We start from the raw sequence: 17,310 nt of genomic DNA, 5'->3' as shown, positions 1-17,310 counted from the left end.
TAAATGAATTGATTTGGGTAAGGTACAAAGCCAGAATACAGAAAGAAAAGGAATAAATGACGACAGTTCAATACCAGATGAGAATCTTGCTCTGTGAGGAAATGTGCTAGCTAGTATATTTTCCTGGTTAATAGATTTAGATCATATATATGCAAACAAAGATATTCAGATATTGAAACAATACACACAACTGAAGGATATTCAAGTCTTTAACAATAAAATGAATACATTTTGCAGAAGAAGATACCAGCTAGTACTTGATTCATCAAGGACTGCAGCAAATGACTGGCAACAATCAAAAAGGAAGCACATACTGAGATATTAACAAAGCCACAGTTAAATCCAAATTTTTATATTTATTCTATTGCTTTCAGAGAAACCTAAAAATGGTTTTCACATGACTGACATAATCAACATTATTAAATCATACTAAACTTTAAAACATTTTAAGTTTTTGGTTGAAGGAGGGGCTTTCCAGAGTGCTGGGATTGTTCTGTTTAATGATCTGGGTGCCAGTTACATGGGTGTACTCAGTTTATGACTATTCCCTGAGCTGTCACTTATGATATTTTTATTTTTATGGATGTGGATGTGTGCTATATTTAATAGAATCCTTTAAAAAGTTTATTACTAAGTTTCATGGTTTTCCTTCCTCCCTTCCTTCCTTTCAAACAGATTCTTTGTATAAGACGGACACAATAAGCAAACCATTATGTAGTTTATCAACATATTTATTTATTACATCATGTAGTTTTACATGTATGCTATATATTCAGTCACAGAAAAATATATCATAGCTAGTAGAGCCTAAAGTGTTAGTTTCCAGAATTGCCCTATTCTGTGAAAAATTACAGCTCTGACTTCTGAAGTTTCTTTTACAAACATAAAAGTAAACATAATCTGCAACTCAGGAGACCATGTAACACTGATGGGAATAATTGGTCCCTAGAAACAGTGCTGTTTTGAGTCCCCTCCAGCCAGATCACAGGAAGTGTGATACAGAAAGGGCAGTTCACACCTACTTGATGATAGCTTCATGGGACCGGTAGTTCTCACAGAGGAGGATCCTGCATGGGAACTCAGCGGGGTAATGCTCATAGAGTCGATCAAGTAATGAAACATGAAGGTTTCTCTCCCTGGCAAACTCGCTGTAAACAAAAGGACTGAGCTGTAACAGACAAACATACAGAGAAAACTTAATTAAATATATAAGTAGTATTTTTTAACCTACTCATTAAAAAATCCACTATGCTAGCCCAGCCATTGTGGCTCAGTGGTTGAGCATCAACCTATGAACCAGAAGGTCACGGTTCAATTCACAGTCGGGACACATGCCCTGGTTGCAGGCTCGATCCCCAGTGTGGGGCATGCAGGAGGCAGCCAATCAATGATTCTCTATTATCATTGATGTTTCTCTCTCTCTCTCCCTCTACCCTCCTCTCTAAAAATCAGTAAAAATATATTTTTTTTAAAAAATCCACCATGCTGAAGCTTCTGATGTACTAAACTTCAACATGCTGAATGTTAGAACAAGCAAAAGAAAATATATTTTCTATGAACAATTTTACTACTATGAAGAATGAGGCTAAAATTTCTAACTTTTCATTTCACTGACCTAGAGTTCCTACACATAGGTTAATAAAGGGCTCCTCCAACATAATAAATAGCTACTACTCAATAATTTCAAGAATGCAACCCATTGCATCATTGGGGGAGTCAGTCAGTCAGTTATTTCACTAAAATTGATGAACTATTCATAATGGTGAGCTGGTAGGACATTTTGCATATGAATATAATTTTTTTAATAATTTGTAAAATAATCTTTTTCTCATGACAAAGTATAAAAGGAGCCATTCTTGATTATACCTCTGGCAGCTAAAAAACAAAATTAAATTACTTTTGGCAAAGAAACAAAAACAGAATTTGTTCCTCTACACATTCAACTCTTTGCTGGATGTCTTGACAGCTACAGCACTATATAGGTTCAATCTTATCTGTGGCAGAAGATATTGTAAAACAGATTTTAATAGAAAAATTATATTTCTCCTTTATGTATAGTATGCAAATACATAAAATCAGACCTCGTTTTGAGACTTTGACCATTATTTTTAATTAAGCACTTTGTTATGATAGCAAAAAATTAACCCTACAGAAAAACAAATGTAGGAACAGGACTTGGGGAATTGTAAAAAAAATAATTTGGATTTAAATTTGCTTTATAAAAAAAAAAGACTCAAATATTCATACTACAGAGAACTGAACTTCAAATTAACAAACATGAAAATGTTGTTATACATTGTAGTGGGATTATAATTTTCCTTCAAAAATACCAGTCTGTTTCACTATTAGTGCAGAAATATTTAAAGTACTTAAAGTATAATACATGGCACAATTTCACTGGGTATTTTAGAAAATAATATTAAACATCAACATATAATTCAAAGTTCCTTTGAATATGATGAGGCAGAGGGCAATTACCTGCATGTGGTCACCAGCCAAGACAATCCGAGTGCTTTTAGTTGCTAATGCTAGAGGCATAATGGTTTCACACTCCATGGCCTGGGCAGCTTCATCTAACAGAATGTGCGTAAAAAACCCTACAAAGTACACAGTAAACACAGTAAAGCATATTAAAGCAGCAATAGAGGCCAGAGCAGTTTTGTGTGGTTTTTTTTTTCATTTCTGCTAAAGAAAGAGTTTAGTGTGCCAATTTAAGAGTTGTGAATCCTCAATTTAGAAAATCATCCATTTAAATTATTATTTAAAAACCAGAGATTAAAAGGAGTAATTATCTTGCTCAATAATAGATACATAAATGGCATCTGGTGCTAAAGCCCCCAATACTAACAGCTGAATCGCTATACTTAAAGACATTTTAAAAGTACCAGGTAGCAGCTCTTCACCAAAAAGAAGGGCTGGCAACTAAACACTAAGGGCCAAAGTCCTTTCACTATGTATTCGATGAAACATCAAAAATAAAACAATGGTAGTTCATAAGTAACTTTAACCTAGATATGCGTATTAGACATTAAAATAAAGAAAATCACACTCAAAATCTAATATAAAGAAGAGTTACAATTTAATTTTAAAATCTAAGATTATCTATTAGCTTATTCACTAATTTGATTAGATTTAGTGTGGAGGCAAAAGTAGGTTTACAGTTGTGAATATGCAGTTTATTCTTGTATTATTAATTATTGTATTATTTTCCATACAAACAACTGTAAGCCTACTTTTGCCCACTCTGTATATACATATAAGATATAGATATAGATATAGATATAGATATAGATATAGATATGTTTTTTAATCTAAGACCCTACAATGAAAATATCATGCCTGGGGGAAAAAAGACCAATAACAAATGTCAAAAGTACATTATCACAAGTCCCCCAGATGCAAACACCTACAGTAGGAGGCATCCTACATCTTGGTTGCTACTGCCATTCCTACTGGGGCACAGAAATCTGTGTACAGAAAGGAGGAAAAGCCCCTTTTCCTCTAAAAGGGGGGGAAGAGGCAAAAATCTCCTTGCTGTCTCAATGTAGAGAAGGAAAAAGTTGTCCCCTACTGCCAACTCAATGAGGTCGGAGGGGACCCTCTTTTTACTAACATAGCAAAGAACAGGAAGTAGTTTCTCAACAGAATGATGACATAAAACTCTGAGTTAATCAGCCCACTGTGAGTTGGCCCAAGAACCTAGCCTCTATTTCCATCCCTATTTCTATAAATATCAACAAATTCCAAACAATCTGTTCATACAACTTTCTAATGCAGTAATAACTCTCAAAATCATCCATTTAAACAAATAGCTATGGTTGACAATACAAATATTAATAACTGTTGTCTATTTACCCACAGTGGCCCAAGCAAGATATGGACACATGCATTTTTCTCCCTGTTGAAAGAATTGTGCTTCTTGTTCCACAAGACTAATTAAGGATGGTGATTACATAAACACAGAATTAAATTAGAGGGAAACACTGAGGCCAGTGAAAAATACCTACTGTTTTCATTATTATAATTAAATAGAGCTAGGTTTGAATCAGGAACTAGATAAATCATTAAATTATTATACCTATTGCTTAAGCTAATAAAGGAACTTGAATTACTCAAACTGAGCCTTGGTTTTCTTATCTGTAAAATAACCCTCCACAGGGTTAATATGAGAATTAAACACCCAGAACAATGCATAGTTGACTTCTACTAAGTATTCTTCTATACGCTCACTCTTCAAAGCCATTCTTTACTCCTTCACACAAACCTATACTGTTTAGGAGGTTTGGGTATTTAATCTGTATGGCAAATATGCAGAGTATAACCATAAAGTAATGAGACTGATTGTTAAATAAACATACCAAAATTTACATTTCAAATAAGTGTTGTTCCATTCAAAGAAGTCAGTTGGGAAGAAATATAACTCATTCCAATGATGCAGTCACTGTTCAAAACATTTTTGAAACTCTGCTTTTGTAACTGCCCTCACCAGCCAGCTATGAGCTGCATGCACAAGAAAATAAGTCTCATTACTGAGAGGCACGTCTTTTTTTTTTTTTTCTTTTTTACCCCTAATGGAATTGCTCAGTTTGATCACCTACCTACCTTATTTACCAGTCTCAGAAAGACTTACATGTCTCAGAAATATTTGAAGCTTTTCTAAAATTAAATCTACCTTCAAAAAAGAAAGTTGGCCACCATTCATTATTTAAGATAAAAAGAGGTTTATCAAGGGCCTCCAGGTTTCTATATCCTGGGCCAGGTGCCAGGAATACCAGATGAACAGAATAGTCTCTACCTTCCAGGATGTTCAAAAGAATTTGTCACTGGCTCTGAAAGCAATTCCAAAAGGAGAGAACAAAAAAGTGTTGAGCCACGCCAACAATTATAATATGGCAGCAATAAATGAATATTCTTCCAAAGCAACTAATTTAAAGTGATACATTTTTTGATGGTTAAGTTCTGCCATATTTATCAGAATTTCTTGTCATTTTATATCTGTACTTTGTATAACATCAGTTTAACTTTATTTAGCTCCTGTCTTATAACAATCGCAATAGTATGTAAAAAAAAAACAACAATCGTGATTGTTGTGTCTTCACTATACAAAAGTATTTTAAAGCAAAAACTTGAGAAACTGTAAAAAACACCAACATTGTCCAAATTTGAATTTTTCATATAATCAATAGAAAATAAATACCATCTGATCAATTAGAGAATAAATAGAATAGCCGTCATTAAAATGTCTAAAATGTCTAAACTAGGGGTTGACAATTTTCGTTTTTTTGTAAAGGACCAAACAATATATATTTTAGGTTTTCTTGGCCGGACAATTTCTTTTACAACTATTCAACTAAGCTGTTGTAGCACAAAAGCATCTATAGGTAATAAATAGGTAAATAATTAGGCATGGCTATGTTCCATCCAATAAAATTTTATTTACAATAGACAACAGGCCACAGTTTGCCAACCCCTGGTCTAGACTGAATGCAGAAGCCCTAGGCATTCAGAAACCCCCTATCTGTGTCTTGAGTCAGCATACCAGGTTCAAGGTCCAACTGACAGAGGTACTGGGAAGTATTCAATGTAACAACCACCACTCGGTGCTTAAGAATATCTTCTTTCTGTGGCATCTGAAAGGTGGAATGTGCGCTTGAGATCAAACAGTACTGATGCACAACTGGGTGAACAGTCTTTACCCAGCGATTTCTGAAATATACCCTATAAAAGAAGATAATATTTCCTATTTGTATTTATTAAGTTCTTACCAGTGTTTGATTATCAAAATAATGACATTATTATTTAAGACTACAATATCTGGAAATTAGCAAATAAATTTGATAATCATTAACACTCTACTGGATTAGAATTGCACGTACAACTGTGACTTCCCCCTACCAAAAAAGACTCAAACAGAAAGAATATGCACTACTATAAAATAAACATCTAATAATTTTTGTGTTCAGATTTTCTTACAAACAGAATGACACGAAAACAATTTCATAAGCATCAAATTTAAGTTCAAAGCACTGCCATTTAGGAATTACTTTTTCCTAGAAAATTCTTATTAAAAAAATACTTATTGTATTTTAATTATCTATGCTAACTTACAACAGAATTACATACATACAACAGAAATTAAAAAGTTAACTGCATTTCACTTCAGAATATATTCTTATAGCTATACTTAAATCAACCTCTAATGTTCTAGAAATTTAAAAATCAAAATAAATTTTGGACAACCAGAAAATCTTAAAAAATAGGATCTCTCCCATTAATTGCAAAAGAAAAATATTAGTAGGCCGCATGCAATAGGTTACTAAGATGGCACGAAAACAACCTTTCCACCTATCCACCCACTCACCCTCATTGAAACACTGTCTTCCCTCAGCTTCTATGACTCAACCTTCCGCTGCTTTCTTTCTCCCTCTCCAGGGTCGGTCGGCATCCTCAAGTCTTAGTCTTGGCTCTCTCCTCTTCTCAAGCTCTGTTCTCTACCCCGACAATCTCATCCAGGCCCTTGGCTTCAATACCCTAATGACTCACACATCCTTCTCTCTCCAACCAAGACCTCTCCTCTGACCTCCAGGATGCACATCTAACTCTTTATTCAATACTAGAGGCCCGGTGCATGAATTCGTGCACCAGTAGGGTCCCTTGGCATGGCCTGCGGGATCAGGTCAAAACCGGCTTTCCGACATCCCCTGAGGGGTCCCAGATTGCGAGAGGGCACAGGCCAGGCCGAGGGACCCCACCAGTGCACGATCAGGGACGGGGAGGGATGCGGGAGGTTGGCCAGCCGGGGAGATACCACAGGAGGGCTCCAGACTGTGTCCAGCTCATCTTACTCAGTCCCAATGGGCCAGACCCCAGCAGCAAGCTAACCTACCAGTCAAAGCGTCTGACCCCTGGTGGTCAGTGCACATCATAGCAAACAGTTGAGTGGCCTTAGCATATCATTAGCATATTATGCTTTGATTGGTTGAACAGATGACCGGACATTTAGCATATTGGGCTTTTATTATATAGGATCTGTCTCCTCTAAGATATTTCACAGGCAGCTCAAATATAAAATGCACAAAAACTAATCTCATGATCTTCTAAAATGGATTGTAACCCTCTATGAAACACTTAAAACTGGCTGTCTTATTTTAAGCAAAGTAAAAAAAAAAGTATTTAACAAATGTCCCTAAATAACCAATATCATTTCTTAAAGATGCAAAAATTTTAAACATGTTTTAAGTGTTAGTTTAAAAAATGTTAATCAGATCAGCAAAGCAGAATTTACTTTAAAATGTATAAAAAATCTCATTTTACCAGCTACCTAAAAAATCACTAATAAATTGATTACATTAATTTAATTAAAGTATATGTATGTAAATACATAAATTACTAGAAACTAAACTCTAAAATGTTAGTAGTATTTATCTACAGCTGATGAAATTATAGTTTTTATTTTCCTCTTTGTTCTTTTCTATATTTTCCATATTTTCTTAAACATTTCATGTAAAAGCGAAGTGATTTTTCAAATTATTCATTAAATCTAACTCCAAGCACTGCTTCTTTTTCAAAGAAAAGACAGAAATTGAAATTCTAAGTCTCACTAGTAACTTTTTGGTCATCACCATAGAAAGCTACCTCATGTTGAAGCTAGTAAGAATACAAAGTTTGATCATTAGGTCTATCTTGCCTTAAAAGTACAATATTCTAGTGCTGGCTTCAAAAAGATTTAAATATTTTCTTGGTACTTCCATTTTGTGCAACATTTAAGGGAGACACTGTCTATAAGATTATTTAAAACACATCAAGAACATTTTCCAAAATTAGAGAATTGATAGTTGCAAGTGACACTTTCAGGTTCATAGTATAAAATGAACCAAGTAATTTACTTATCTCTAGAAACAAACCATTCACATATCCCACAAAAAGTATAATGATACTTAATATAGGAACCTGCCTGGTAATATAAAATTTTAATTCACTGAAATTTTATTCATATATTGAATTCATATTAATAGCTTCCCCCCAAAAGTTATCACTTTAAGATACTACAGAATCAGAAAGACCTGATCCGAGAAGAAAATCTGCTTCTTTAAAAATCTATATAAAACAAATAGCTTCTATTTGCCCCAAAGCAGTAAATGCACACTTTATCCATAATCTCTATCCACTAAGTGATAACTATTCCAGTGCCAGATACCGATCTTCAGAAGTATACATAGAACAGAACTGTGCTTTCCTCTCTACCCCACTTTAAAATCTAATTCTAAGGAAGTAAGAAGTAAAACTGAAACTAAACGTAATCTAAAATGGTTTCTACAAATATTTTAACAATGACTCCTGGCAACTAATAGAATTCTATGCATTTTAACTGTAAGGATGCATATTTAAACATTTTTACTGCATTAACTATTTAATGTTTATGAGTATTTTCACACTTAATCACATTTACCAAGCCTGCTCTAAACTATACTGTGAAAAAAGCAAACTCCTCGTCAGTCCTACTCCTTAGAGACACCACATCTTCAAGGTCATATGCAGACGCTTTGTGCATTCTTGTGTTCTTTCCCCTGCATTTTGGGACAATTCAGATAAAGCTCATCTCCCCAGAGTGCTCAGCCATTCTACTTTTCTCTATCACATCTCCCAGACCTTTCAAGTTTATTGTCCATTAGGAAAATTATAAATAAAACTGAGTTAATACAGTGATAGTGCTAATAAATCCTAACATTTCAATGCATTAATCCTCATAGGAAATACATTCATGAGTTAATACCTTTCCCCAAGAGAAAAACTATTGTAAAAATGTAGGGCCACATAAAAAATAAAAATAAAAAATAAAAAACCTAGAGAATTCAAGCCTTTTCTTTTTTTTATTCCATTATTAAAATGAAATAACATAAAATTTATATTTAAGTATACTTAAATATTTTTCCTTCTTAACTGAACCACTCCTGAGATTTGTGGGGCGGTGATAATTTTCTGCTTAGATGGCAAATTTCTGAATTGGGGCCATTACAACTACACATGTACCCTATTGAAACATAACTTGTGCATATTTAGATGCACTATATTTTGAATCATAACTACCAACACATAATAATTTTACAAGGGAAAGCTAAGCATAATGACAGTCAAATGATGGATTTTAATGTTTATCAACAACAGTTCTACTGCCTCACATGTCAAATGACCTATGCTAGGCTGACCAACATTTGAGAAGCTTTTACTCCATTATTTCCAAGCCAAGTAGACCATGATAATTGAGATTGCCATGGTTCCCACATAACACAAAAATAAACACACATGCACACACTCTACCAACAATAAAGCAAACAAACATCTCCATTAAATAAGAACACTCATAGCAAAAATGCTGTTAGCTACCCAATTGTCACTTATAAGCTAAAAAAGATCAGAATCTGAAGCAAACTAGCTATTGACAAATTTTAACCACCGGCAAATACCACATTTTCATTTATAGTGATTGTATACATGTGATGTTTTCTTATTAAACACAACTGAATTATACTGAAAATAATTCTTTCTGCTCTAATTTCCAAGGGTGAAAACAAAGTATGACATAAAAACCTGTGTTCACAGGCCATGCCACTTTTTTGTCATTTGTTCTTTTTAATGCAACTGCAAAATCATTCAAATGGCTTGGGTTATAAATAGTAAAGAATTAAATAGCAAAATTTCATTTTTCATGCCTAGGTTCAACAAATAAAAAGTTAGTAAATTATGATTCAAAAGAGTGGTTAGAAATTAATTTTTAAACAATAATTGTACTCAAACAACATAGGGCATGATATATTAGTTTATAAAATGGCAAACTAAACATTAATTCATATAACAATGAAAGCAAATGGTATAATAAACAACCATTTAATGATTCTTTATTGTTTTCTGAAGAAAAGGATTTTATTCCCCCACAACCCTATATTTAAGTACTTCCATCTCCATATACACTGGAAGGACCTTTCTATATGAATCTAAAATTTTCTTGGGCACTTTGTCTCGTAAACGATAAAAGTTGTAAATACCGGTCAATTACATTTTGTTGCAGAAATCACTTCAGTATTTCATGCTTCTCTAATGTGCAGCTTTTATGAAATTACCTGCATGATCACAGTCAAAATCTTATTTCCATAAAGAACTATCATGCATGACTACTCTGCCACACAAAATATGTTAAGATTTTAATTACATTTTATGTAAATCATATTTATGATACTTCATCATAGTAGCTTTTAGAGGTACACATCAAAATCAGCTCAGACTATAACAATATTTTTACATACAAAACTTAAAAAAGGATGTCTTTTTCTTTACTTAATGTTTAAGATGTGAACAGTCAAATATTTTTCAATTTTTCTTTAATTTTAAATCATTTCTTCAAAAGGCATTACCTCCAAATGCCAATGCAGAGTTAAAGATTTTGGTATTCTCAAAGTTACTAAAATCTTTACAGACACCTTTTCTTAAGAATAATAAAGTGTGATACAGATACATAATAAGCCTTAAAAAATACCTGAGAGGTCTTGCCTGGGGATTGCCTGCTTCTACATAGGGATGTAAATAATCCTTTATGTAGAGATCAGCAGCACTATTAGAATGGGTGCAAATGAGAATCCTGCTGAAATAAATGGTGCAAATAAAAAGAATGATAAAACACAAAACTATACAAGCAGTATAATACCAAAAAAATAAAAATAAAAAAGCAGTGGCCATCTTAACATTATACATTTCCCTCAACCTACTCAGTAACCTCTATCATATTATTGAATAATATTCTTAAGCAAACTGATTACTCTTTATGCTATAACAGAAATAAGTCCCCTAAAATTACAAAATCTAACATATGAAATTACTTTTTAAAAATCCAATTCTTTGGCTCTAACATATAATCAAATTCTTTAGCAGACTTGGGGTTTTGCTGGCTATTTAAAAGCTATCATTCTCTATGTTGTCAATTTTTAAAACAGTATGTTTTAGGAGAATTCAAATTTTAGTGCTTTGGGGTTTGAATGTAGGTCTTTTTCTCTTTTGTATTTTTTAAAACGTTTACAAACTGGATGAAAATTTTCTTGTTAGCCCTCACTTTGGATTCTGAACAAGGACAAAGGCTGTGCCCTAGTAATGAGATCGGAGCACACCCCTCACCATCTCACCTTGTCTCCTGTTGCTGGAGTATGTGCTTTACAGCCTGAGCTAGCGTAAAGGTTTTGCCTGTCCCATAGGGTCCGATGATGAGAACAGGAGGCAGCTGTATTGAAAGTGGGGTTGTAATGGCTAGAACAGCTTCTTTCTGTTTTGCATTTAGTCGAGGATCCAACTGTTCATCCCACTGTCTGTAGAAAATAAAATTTTAAATTACTTTAAACAAGCACACCTTATTAATAAACAGAACACAACATACAAGTATCCTGAATTTCACTGAACCATTAAAAATACTGAAATAAAAAAATACTGAAATAACATAGCGTCTATAAAAATCAATGCTTAATTCTAAAATTACTTCTTAGAAAATTACCCAATTTTACTATTTTGTTATGTTGTCCTATTCCAAGTGCAAAAAGATAAGTAACTTAAAGACATCACACACTATGAGTCTAGTTTCTGCCAAGTCTCTATAGTAATGACAATGTTAAAATGTAGATACCCTCTGTGACATAAAAGCATCAAATAACCTTTTTTTCTGGTAATAATGAAGTCGTAGTTTCTTTGCATAGCAAATAAAATGCAAAAGGGAAACTAACTGATTTCCAAATTCCAATCCATTCAAAGATCTCTTAGTAACGTTTAAAATAAGGGGGAAAGAAAAAACCTGGATGTCTCTACTTAAGAGATATCAAACTTTTCCGAAGTTCTTAATTCAGAAAACAGCAGTTTTTTTAAAGGCTGAACATGAAATGTTCTCTAGTATTTTCACACGCACAAATATTATACATATGTCCTATTTTTCAGAGTAGAGAACACCTGTTATGGCAGCACAAATGGCTGCTGTAATGAGATCCAGCTTCCTAGTGTCCCTTCTATGACTTGGCTAAGTTTCGAAGATTTAAATGGACAGCAGATGCTGAAAGGGATCAAACTGAGTGGAGAACCAACAGCATTCTTTCCCATAACTAAAATTAAAATACTAAATATCGCAACAAGTATGGTAAAAATGATAGGGATGTGAACCAAAATAGGAAGGGTGTGTAAAGAGACTTAGAAGATGTGCAAAGTGCCTACAAAATAAGCCTGAAATGGGAGGACATTGTGTAGTGAAAATTCCCCCGCTGTGAGGCTGTACTCTACTTAAATCTGAAGCTAGTTATTTATGGGAAATCTTCTTAACACTTTCAGTTTTTAAAAATTATTATGATAGATCATTTCAAACAAAATTCTCCTAAAAATGTAAAACTTTACATTGGCCATCTAAGCATTCCATTACTTATTTTTCTGAAATTTAAACCTTCCTAAGTAAAAAACAAAAGGACTCTGACCAGTGGCACTCAATTTCCTATAAGCCAGTCACTAAAGCTCAAGCATTTTACTCCACGGAATTAAGCATTAACCAACTTGTTTCCTCGTAATTCTGCTGGTCCCCAGCAATGTTTCATCTTCTACAAAGGAGAAGTTGCTTTAGATGATTGCTAAGTATAGATCTAGTACACGTGGCAGACACTGTGGAATCGTTATCCCCACGCCATCCACAGCAGCCTTTCTGCCTTTCCTCTATTGAACCTAGATAGCTAAATACTCCATTTCCCAGCCTCCTCTGCAGGAGACCCAATTCTGGTCAATGAGATGTAGGAGGAAGTTCTTCAGAAGAGCTTCTATACCCAATAAAACAAAAACAAAGCCTCACTAGAAGAAAGCTCTTTCTGCTACTTTGCCTTCCTCCTTCACCTGGCTGAAATGAGCTCGTGGCAAATAAAACTGCAGCAGCCATCTCCTATTCATGAGGCAATGGGCATCAAGAAGAAAACCAGTATGTTGTGTATGGCAGAGAGGAAAGGAGAACCGTGGTCCTTGGTGGCACTCCAGCTCCTGCACTAGCTTTGGGCCACCTACCTCTGGCCTCTATCTCTACATGTTGATGCCACAGTTAGGTCAATACCTGAGTGACTATGATTCTATGATACCTGGCCCCATGGTTCCTTTGTCTTTACATGGAGATAGCATACTTGCATCAGATGGTTATTGTAAAGATCAAATGAAATAACGCATACAACCTGATTAGGAAAGTAATTGAGCAACAAGCGCTCAATTAATGTTTGTTTCCATTATTATAATATTTTCTAAGGATTTCAAAAAAATGATGTATAAGTTGACCAGTACACTTTCAAAAAACAAGAAAAAGTTCTAAAATCAACCTCTAATCTTTCAAATTCAGGGATTTTAATGATTTTATTAATGAAGAGATATTAGGGGAGAAACCAAGATAAACACCGGAAATTGCTGCCTCCGACAACAACTTCAAAAATACAATGAAAAGACAAAACGGACATCATCCAGAACTACAGAAAGGCTGGCTGAGTGGAAATTCTACAACTAGAAGGAAAGAGAAAAGCACAGTGAGACTCAGAGGAGCTGCGGAAGTAAAGAGCAGAGGTATGGAGGCTCCAGCGCACGCGGAAAGGGGCTGGCACCTGAGGACGCGGCTGTCTTTTTGAATCGGGAGGGAATCACAAGCTCCCGACTGTTCTGAACTCCGGTTCCGGGAAGTCTCTGGGGACCCAGGACTCATACGGGGAAAAACTGGACTGTCTGGAAGCAGGCAGAACTCGGAACTCGAGGGCGGCTTTCCCTCAGAGGTGCTTGCAGCAATTACTGGGACACTGGGATGCGGGGCCCCTTAGGGCAGGGCTGAGGATCAGCCATAGCTGCTTGCTCCACCCTGTTGATTCCGAGACCCACCCCACCCAGGCTGCAGCAGCAGCTTTTGCATATGAATTCCCTGGCCCTTTGCAACTGAAAATTACCTAACAAAATGCAGCTGGGCCAGACAGACCCAGAACTTCCAAGAGAAGGCCCAAAGCCCCACAGCAGCTTGCATTGCTTGCTTCACAGCTGGGCCTCATCTGGGCACCTCCAAACCCCCAATAAAGGAAGGGGAACCTGCAGATCTCTTTGTAACTCCTGCTGGGTAGCCTCAGGCAGAGGCTAGATTAGCACCTCCTTAGATCCAAGAGCCAGTGTACCCAGTGGTCAGAGTGGGACCATCCAGATTACAACTCCTCAGATCCATAAAGAACACACTCAGGGGGCAGATTCAGTGAGCACCAAAGCCCAACTGAAGCAAGTCTTGCCCCAGAAGGGTGTCTTCAGCACTGCAGTTCTCCCACTGCAGACACTGCTGATTCTCACAGCCAATTGGCCTGGAGGTCAATTCCTCCCAGTGATACCTACAACAATCCAAGTTTAACTACAAGACTGTGCACAAAGCCCACAAGGGGGTGTACCAAGAGTGTCCACCTCAGGTAACTGGGGAGGCTGAGCCACTGGGCCCTATAGGACACCTAGCACACAAAGCCACTCTACCAACACAGGGAAGCAGCCAAAATGCGGAGACAAAGAAACAGGTCACAAATGACAGAAATGGAGGAAAGCAAACGACTGGATATAGAGTTCAAAACCACGGTTATAAGGTTTTTCAAGAATTTTCTGGAAACCGCCGATAAATTGAGTGAGACCCTGGAGGATATGAAAAAAGACCAACTAAAAATTAAGCTGACTGAAATAAAGAATAATATACAGAAATCCAACAGCAGACAAGAGGATCCCAAGAATCAAGTCAAAGATTTGAAATACGAAGAAACAAAAAATACCCAACTGGAAAAGAAAAAAGAATCCAAAAATATGAATATAGTGTAAGGAGCCTCTGGGACAACTTCAAGCATACCAACATCAGAATTATAGGGGTGCCGAAAGAAGAGAGAGGGCAAGATATTGAAAACCTATTTGAAGAAATAATGACAGAAAACTTTCCTTACCTGGTGAAAGAAATAGACTTATAAGTCCAGGAAGCGCAGAGAACCCCAAACAAAAGGAATCCAAAGAGGACCACACCAAGACACATCATAATTAAAATGCCAAGAGCAAAAGACAAAGAGAGAATCTTAAAAGCAGCAAGAGAAAGAAAGTCAGTTACCTACAAGGGAGTACCGATATGACTGTCAGCTGATTTCTCAACAGAAACCATGCAGGCCAGAAGGGAGTGGCAAGAAATATTCAAAGTGATGAATACCAAGAACCTACAACCAAGATTACTTTATCCAGCAAAGCTATCATTCAGAATTGAAGGTCAGATAAAGAGCTTCACAGATAAGAAAAAGCTATAGGAGTTCATCACCACCAAACTAGTATTATATGAAATGCTGAAAGGTATTCTTTAAGAAGAGAAAGAAAAAAAGGTAAAGATAAAAATTATGAATAGCAAATACTTATCTATCAACAAGTGAATCTAAAAATCAAGTGAATAAAAAATCTGATGAACAGAGTAAACTGGTGAACATAATAGAACCAGGGGTACGGAAAGGGAGTGGACTGACAATTCTTGGGGGGAAAGGTGTGTGGGGGTTCAGGAAGAGACTAGACAAAAATCGTACACCTATGGATGAGGACAGTGGGAGGGGTAAGGGCAGAGGGTGGGGTGGGAACTGGGTGGAGGAAAGCTATGGGGGGGGGAGGAACACCTGTAATAATCTGAACAATAAAGGTTTAATTAAAAAAAAATAAGAATAAATGGAATAGTGCATAAGGGAGTCTTTATAGGGTATCATAAATGTCTATATCTTCCATCTGGATGGCAATTACATATGTAACAATTCATGGATCTGTACACTTAAGATTTGTGTAATATACTGCACATAAAGGATACCTGAATAAAAAAGAAAATCTTGTACTTCCAAAAAATGAAGAGATATTAGGTTTATATATATATATATATGAGATTAAATGACAGATTTATGAGTATAATTCTAAAATATGTCAATATTTATTTATTTATATAATCCATTCTTCTTATCAATTGTTTCAGTGTACATAAATGCTTCAAGGCAGATCAGAAACTTTAACAATGTTGGTCAACTCTGAATAAAACAAATTGTCTTTATTGTGTCACCTACTAAATAAAGGGAAGATTTACAATATATATGCTGATAAGAGTCATCTCTAATTTTCACAATTTAAAACAATATAAAGACTCCTCGAGTTTATTCTGAATAAAATAAGTGTTATTTTATTCCCTGAACCAAATTAATTCAAAGTTCTTTTTTTAATCCTTGTCTAATACACTGTTATAATTAATTTTTTTGTTATAATTAATTTATATGCCACATGCCCAAGAATAATTTAACTTCTATCTTACTCTAGGAAAAATTTTAAATGGATAGTGATTTCTCAGTATGTCCCCAGACCCAGATATATTTCAATTACTATTTGTAATAATAGTGTTATGGACTCTCTTCCTACTTAAAAGTTTTCTGCCACTTGACATTTTCTTAGTTAACTTTTACAGTTAATACTTGCCGTCAGGGGTATTGAATACATTGTCATATATTATATAATTTTCAGAACTGAGCATATACAGTAAATGCCTAATAACACTGGCAGGACCTCACATTTGAAACCCTAATATTTCTTTAAACTTGAAATTCTTATTAATTTAAATGTGTCATATATTAACAATGTGCAAGGCCCTACTGGAGATTCAAAAATAAATAAGATGTAGTCTCTTCCTTTAAAAAACTTAGTGGGTACTAGACTTTGGGGGTGGGGGAGATCACTTCATGAGTTATACAAATGTGTAACAACGGTACACCTGAAATATAATAATGAATTTCAACTATAATTGAAAATTTTTAATTTTTTTAAAAGTTCAAAATCTAAAGAGAACTGTAGACATGTAAAAAATTAATGAAAATTAATGTGAGAGAAATTATGCTTAAACACACAAAGTTAACTGAACGTAGCACATAGTAGGCACTCAATAAATATTTGTTCAAATAATGAAATGAAAGGATAAGATTTATCTACTTGAAGGAGAGAGCATTTGAGATGGACTAAATCTTGAAAAAAAAGACAAATATTCAATAGATCAACATTTAGCACAGATTACTTCAGGGAGAGAAGATCACTTACAGATGAGAAGACAGGACTGGGGAAGGGAAAATGTGGAGTTAAATGGGTATTAAGTTTCAGTTCTGCAAGATGAAAAAGTTCTGCAGATTGCACAACAATGTGAGTATACTTAACACCACTGAACTATACACTTAAAAATGATTAAGGCCCGGCCGGTGTTGCTCAGTGGTTGGGCAT

General features: G+C 35.1%; 1 protein-coding gene across 6 annotated transcripts in view; it reads right to left on the bottom strand.

Moving 5' to 3' along the window:
* HELZ (helicase with zinc finger) overlaps nt 1-17,310 on the bottom strand; it is a 134,991-nt gene that overhangs the window by 63,607 nt on the left and 54,074 nt on the right. For 5 of the 6 annotated variants that reach the window (XM_070394936.1, XM_070394932.1, XM_070394938.1 and 2 more), the window contains 5 exons: nt 11,172-11,351; nt 10,532-10,636; nt 5,540-5,718; nt 2,479-2,597; nt 1,023-1,168 (listed from right to left, as the gene is read on the bottom strand). In XM_070394936.1, coding sequence (XP_070251037.1) covers nt 1,023-1,168; nt 2,479-2,597; nt 5,540-5,718; nt 10,532-10,636; nt 11,172-11,351 — 729 coding nt within the window. The remainder of the gene's footprint in view (nt 1-1,022; nt 1,169-2,478; nt 2,598-5,539; nt 5,719-10,531; nt 10,637-11,171; nt 11,352-17,310) is intronic. The other variant, XM_070394937.1, reaches the window with a different exon arrangement.

Source organism: Myotis yumanensis, unplaced genomic scaffold, assembly GCF_028538775.1.
Source record: "Myotis yumanensis isolate MYYU_CA2020_CCGP unplaced genomic scaffold, mMyoYum1.0.hap1 SCAF_16, whole genome shotgun sequence".
NCBI classification, from domain to species: Eukaryota; Metazoa; Chordata; class Mammalia; order Chiroptera; family Vespertilionidae; genus Myotis; species Myotis yumanensis.
Note: the sequence above shows the minus strand (reverse complement) of the source record. Positions and strands in the feature narration are given on the sequence as shown.